General features: G+C 43.1%; 1 protein-coding gene across 1 annotated transcript; it reads right to left on the reverse strand.

Moving 5' to 3' along the window:
• Window positions 1–667: 667 nt before the first annotated feature.
• LOC149154180 (uncharacterized) lies at window positions 668–6,144 on the reverse strand. The gene is made up of 4 exons (XM_089444069.1): window positions 5,542–6,144; window positions 3,485–4,786; window positions 1,685–2,923; window positions 668–1,519 (listed from the first exon to the last, which is right to left on the reverse strand). The coding sequence occupies exons 1-4, from the start codon at window positions 6,142–6,144 to the stop codon at window positions 668–670; spliced, it is 3,996 nt and encodes a 1,331-aa protein (XP_089300195.1).
• Between the last annotated feature and the right edge of the window lie 437 nt (window positions 6,145–6,581).

The raw sequence follows: 6,581 nt of genomic DNA on the forward strand, positions 1-6,581 counted from the left end.
TATCTCATAAACCATAGGGAGTAAAAAAATATATATATATATATATATATATGGGAAATTAAAAAAAAAAACCATTAGCAAAAACTAGGAAAAAAATTAAAAACAAATTAGTTATTAAAAAATAAAAATAAAAATTAACAAAAAAAATAAAAAACTAAAAAAAAATTAATATTAAAAGCCAAAAAAAAAATTTACAAAATATATATATATATATATATATATATATATATATAAAAATATAAAAAAATAAAAAAATAAAAAAATAAAAAATTAGCAAAAACTAGGACAAAAAAAAATAGTAAAAAAAAAATAACGAAAAAACTAAAAAACTGGTAAAATTAATATTTTAAAAAATAAAATTTAAATTTAAATTATTAAAAAAGAACCCAAAAAATGCGTATTTTTTATTAAAAAAACATGTAATTATTATTATTATTATTTTAACAGAAACGGGTATGAGCTTTCATTAACTGGGCGGCCAGAAGCCATGAAATCGGTTACAATAGGCAGGTAGATTTTCTGCTTGACTTTTCAGCCAGCGAACTATGCCCTCTACTCTTAATAGCCTCTTCTTTTTACATCTGGCAAAGTGGGTTTCTGCTGCTAATTTCCCCAGATGGAAGATACAAACAAACTGATATAGAAGGAGACAAAAAAACATTTCACTTTAGGGAATTGGGTCCCAAAGAACTTCATTATCTCTGAGAAGGGAGCCAATGTCTAGTTGAGCTGCCTTGTTTGCCTCGCTGTCTGCTTCTCTGTTGTTTGTTCTCAAGACATGGAAAAACTTCAGTTTCATAGTCTTTGTCATACCTTTGATCCTTGAGATTATCCTTGCAAGTTGTAGGTCTGCTGAGTTGGAATTGTTCGCCAATGCTTGGATAATTACCTGGGAATCTCCAAAGACATTTGCCTCCTTATAGCCCAGTTCTTTGAGAAATTTGGATCCTTGGAAGAGGGCCATCGCTTCTGCTTGAATGCTTGTAGAGTGGCCTAGACCCCAAGCGAATCTGTGGACAGCTGATCCGTCTGGATTTATTATGATACCTCCGGCTCCCGCAATACCTGGGTTCCCTTTGGCAGCCCCATCAAAGAAGAGAGATGGAAGAATTTGGTTGGACATCCAGATTTGAAATTCTTGTTCATTTTTCCTGATTTGCCAATCTTTGCAAGAAGGGGGAGAACTGTTTGCTTTTGGGAATTTGAGATTAAGAGCAGATCCTAGCTCAATGTCCTGCTGGCTTAAGTTGGCATCATCCCCTTTGTCTTCCAGCCACTCAGCTAGCTGGCATTTTGCTGCATTGGCCACTAATCTGAAATCCTGTTCTTTATTACGAAAAATCCTTCGGTTCCTTTCCAGCCATACTTGCCAACTGATAAACTTTGGTAAAGCGCTCCATGCTGACCTGACAATTTTATTTTTTGGAGGGTGGCCTGGGTATTTGGTCATCCAATTTGCAAATAATTCAGGAACTGAAGATGGGAAGGTGAAATTATGAATCCAGGGGACTAGAAGCTCCTGCCAGATAGAGGATACGAATCTGCATTCGATCATAATATGTAGAGCAGATTCAGGATTTTCCTTACATAAGGAGCATCTAGACGGCCCATAGAAACCCCTTTTCTATAGCCTGTCTTCAGTCAATATTTTCTAGTGACAAAGGAGCCAGCAGAAGTGATCAACCTTGGGGATTGAAGGAATTCTCCAAATGCCAGTCCAGGGAGCAGGGTTGGGGGGCACGTGAGGCCTCTCTAGGCATTTGGCATAGCCCTGGGTTACTGAGTAGCCTGTTCGATTTATTCCCCAGCCTCTCACATCATGCTTGTTTTTTAGAATGGGAGCGAGCCCATGTAAATGCATGGATAGAGAATTCAGGTCAGAACGCAGATGAGCAGGAGCAGCGAGTTGTTTCCAACCGACCCACGCATTTTCCTCCCAATTAGATAGATCCCACAACGTATTGATATTTGCTTCTGTCATCCAGCGCTGCAAGTCAGGCATGCGCAATACTTCAGCCAGCGGGGGTCTATTGAGAATGCTGTCCTTCCATATATGAATACACTTTCCATTGCCTGGAACCCAGAATGCGTGATTTCTAATCAAAGAACTGGTTTTGTTGATGAACTTGCTGAAAGGGGTGTTGAATTTGTTCTTGGGCTGGTCTAGACATCGAGTTCTTGGTCCTCTGAAGTATTTTCTCCATAGTGCAATTTGCACCCAGCCAGGATTTGGAGCTATGATCTTCCAAATTATTTTGGCTCCCATGGCTACGTTTTGAGCATTGAGATCTTTAAAATTCAAACCTCCCTCCTGGAATGGTCTGGTGATAGTATCCCAATTTATCAAAGAAAATCTTTTCTCGTTTTGTTTACCTCCCTTCCAGAAAAAAGTTTTGATTAAGTCCTCCATCTTTTTTATGATTCCTACAGGTGCCAATAGAACTGAAAATTTAAATAGAGGAAGACTGTTGAGCACGGATTTTATGAGAACTGCTTTCCCTGCTAAATTTAGCCAGGAGGACCCCCAGACCTGCAATTTTAGTTTAAATTTGTCTAACAGTGACAGCCAGTCTTTGCCCAACGCCCTTGAGTGAAAGATGGGCAAGCCCAGGTACTTGAACGAGGACCATGAAACAGAGATTGCAAACCCCAGGCAGCGAGCAATGGAATTTGCAGTTGAGGCGGGAATGTTCCAGCTGTAAATGTGACATTTGGCGTTGTTTAGAACACTGCCCGAGATCTTACAGTATTCTTCCAGGACTTCTTTAAATTTGGACGCTGAATGCGGTGATGCAGCCCCCAGCAAAATGGTGTCATCCGCGAAGAGCGCATGGTTGATGCTTTTGACCCCTCTAGCTATGCAAAGACCAGCTAATTCTTGATCCTGTTGTTTGCGTTGAAGATAGAAGCTGAGAACAGAGGCCTGAAGAACAAAAAGGAGAGGGGACAGGGGGCACCCCTGCCTCAACCCTCTAGAGGCTTTGAAGAAGTCAGCTGCCCTTCCATTTACCAGTGGGGCAATCCATGGCTCCGAGATGCAGGCTCTAATCCATTTGATAAAGCTTGGGCCGAACCCCATTTTTTGTAAAACATCAAACAAAAAACTATGCCTAACACGATCAAAAGCATTTGCAAGATCTAGTTTGACAACCATACCTTTCTCCTTGCGGTGAAGACTGGAATGGATCGCCTCTTGGACCAGCACGAAGTTGTCCACCAATTGCCTACCTTGGATAAAACCACCTTGGTTATCCGGGATGATTTTGGGGAGGATCCTTTTCAATCTATTGGCTATCACTTTAGTGATGACTTTATACCCAATATTGCAAAGGGAAATTGGGCGAAATCTGCTGAAAGAATTCGCTCCTTTCTCTTTGGGAATGAGAGCGAGAAAGGCTGAGTTTGTGCTGCCACCTATCTTTTGACAATCCTGAGATTTCTGTATCATTTTGTAAAAATCCTTTTCTACTATCTGCCAACAAACCTGGAGGAACCTGGGCGTGAAACCATCTGGGCCCGGGGCTTTGTCCGGGTCCATTGAGAACAGGGCTTCCTTAACTTCCTTTAGCGTGATTTTATCTTCTAGAGACTGGTTCATTTTAGAGGTGATCATGATAGGGACTGCGTCCAACAGGGCAACGTTGACATCAGCTCCAGCTTCTTCTCTGTACAGCTGCTCAAAGTGAGCTGTAGCTGCCTTTTTTATGCTGATAAAATCCTTCAGAACTTGATTGTCTTCCTTTATCTCGCTGATGGAGTTGCGGCCTTTCCTGGCTTGGGCTTGTTTGTGGAAGAATGAGGAATTTCTATCTCCAGATTTGAGCCAGAGGCTCCTAGACTTGAGCCTCCAGAATTCTTCCTCTGCCAGACAGGCCTTGTGGAAACTTTGTTGAAGTTTGGCCTCCTTTTCCAATTCAGCCTTAGTAATTTCCGCTGTTTCAAAATGCAGATGTTGTCTTTCTAACTCACTTTGAATTTTTTTCCTTTCCGCTGCCGGATTAGGCAGGGTCTTGGCCCAAGCTTTCAGCATGATTTTAACTCTTCTGAGTTTTTCCTCCCATACAAAAAACGCTGATCCATTGACTGGCTTCTTCCAGCACTCTCTGATTTTTTCCATAAAATCTTTTTCTTTGATCCACAGGGAGCTGAATTTGAAGGGAATAGGTCCCAAGTCCTTAGTGGTCAATAGCTCAAGGCTGATGGGCTTATGATCTGATATGATGCTGTGGAGAATATGCGATCTGGCTTCTAGACCAAGGAGTAGAAAGGAGCTTTGCACTAAAAATCTGTCCAGTCTTGCAGCTATGTGTCCCGGGCCAACCCTCTTGTTTGACCACGTGTACTTGCCGACGGTTGGCTTGATATCTATCAGATCCCAGTCTTGCATGAGGTCTTCTACTGATTCTCTTGCCGGATCTCTGACAATGCTGCCTCCTCTTTTTTCTGACGAAAGGAGGGTGAGATTGAAGTCCCCGGCTATGATAATGTTTTCCAAATTTTCCAGATCTGCCAAGCTTTTGATGGAGTTCCAGCATGTTTGCTTTTCACCTGCATTGTTAGGGGCATATACATTGACCAGACTAATAGTTTCCTTAGTTTCTAAATGCTGCAGTTTTAACAAAATCCAATGAGTATTCAGGGACTCAGAGATAAGGGAGAACTTATTTGGATTCCAGAGCGACCCAAGACCTCCAGATGCTCCACGGGCAGAGGTTGCATGCGCTCCATCTTTTTTCCAAAACTTTCTGCTTGCTTGGAGGAAGGCTGAATCCTCCAGCTTAGTCTCCTGGATGAGAAGAATGTCCGGGGCTTCCAGTCTTATTAGACTATTCATTGCTTCTTCTTTGGCTTTGGAGCCCATTCCCCTACAATTCCAGGAGACTATCTTCATCATTTACTTTTGCTGTGGTGAGCTCCTTTGGAGCTCTAGGTTTGGATCTTCTTCGTCTTCAGGGTTTTTGCTAGAAGTTTCTCTAGCGTTGGCTGGCTGCCCTGGAGCTTGTCTTTGTATGTTTCTTGCTCCCTTTTTTCTTTTGTTGACATTCGGCCTCTTGTAGATCTTCTGGGGGTAGACTGCGAATCTCCTATTTCCCCTTCTTCCTCCGAATCCTCGGAGTCTTGGGTTTCCTCCTCCTCTTCCGATATCTTCCCTTTAGATCTCTCTGGTTCGCTTTTAGATTTGGGCGGGGAGACTTCTTTCGTAGTTTCAGTCTCCTGGGTGTTCATGATTTCAGATCCCAGTATCTCAAATTTATTTCCTTGGCTCTCCATGGGTGGGTGCTGAGCAGGGCCCGATTGGGTGGTTCTGGAGTTAGTATTTGCAGTCTTCCTGAAAGCAATTTTGGATCTTTTTGCCTGATTCCATCCTTCTTCCTTCCCTTTTTCCTCTACCCCTTTGGTCGGGCAATCTCTAGCGAAGTGTCCGTAGACTTGACACTTCCGGCATTTGAACGACAGCTGTTCATAGTCCAACTTCTGAACATGCGTCCAAGGGCTGACCCTTATTTTGATGGCTTCTGGTAATCCGACCTCCAGATCTACCTCCACACAAATTCTAGCGCAGTCGTACTGGTCCTTGCTGTTGGCCTTATCTATGAACTTCCCAAGGGTGTTTCCGATGTGTTTCAAAGAATCCCAGTTCCAACAGTGGACCGGGAGGTTGGGGAGCCTTACCCAAACCGGGACCGCAGAAGGCACGTCCACCGTCGGATCGAAGTCTGGCGTCCATTTATTCAGATACAGCCCTTGAGGCCCCATGAAGTAGGGGCCATTTCTGAAAATTAGATCCTTGTCCTCTTTATCTGAAAATTCAAATAGGAAGTATCCTCTTCCGAGGAAGTAAGACGTTACCTTATTCTTGATCAGAGGAGCCCAGTTTCTAGCAACCCAGTTCTCTGTTGATTTTGGGGAGGGCCAGAGACCTGTAAACTGACCGACCAGAGCGCGATCCGCCAGAGACAAAGCTACTTGAATCGGCCCTTCAGGAGGAAGAGCGATCTCGGGAATGTCTTCAAGTCTTTTCACGAACTTGGCGGCTTCCACAACTTTCTTCTTGGGCAGAGAGGCCAGCAAGGATCTGAAGGCCTCAGCAGCAGATGAGGGGGAAGGGGAGGAAGGCCCCTGGGGGGGATCCGGCTCCTCCATGATGAAGCAGGTCAAACCCTGGCCGACCGCAGCCAGAAGCTGGGGCCTTCGGCGGCAAACCCTAGCCGACCGCAGCTAGAGGAAAGAGCTCTCGGCGATCCAGCCCGCAGGGGACGGAGGATGCAGCAGCGGGCCTGTCCGCAGGGAGCAGAGGGATGCAGAGCGGGCACACGCGCAGGCTTCAAGATCCACCGGGTGCGGATCTCGCGAGTTGCAGGGCCAAGTCGCGCGTAGCAGCAGCCAAAAAAGAGAAGCTATTGAATGTAACCTACATGTAATTATTTTTTATTAAACATACATATTTTATTTAAAAAATAAAAAATAAATTTTTTATTTTTTTTAAACCATCTTTTTTTATTAAAAAAAATTATAATTTTTTTTTAAACAATTTTTATTATTATTGTTTTTTTTTATTTAAAAATACAAATTATTAAACC

This window comes from Pinus tabuliformis, chromosome 9 (assembly GCF_031772625.1).
Source record: "Pinus tabuliformis cultivar Carrire ecotype Pingquan chromosome 9, CPIR1, whole genome shotgun sequence".
NCBI classification, from domain to species: Eukaryota; Viridiplantae; Streptophyta; class Pinopsida; order Pinales; family Pinaceae; genus Pinus; species Pinus tabuliformis.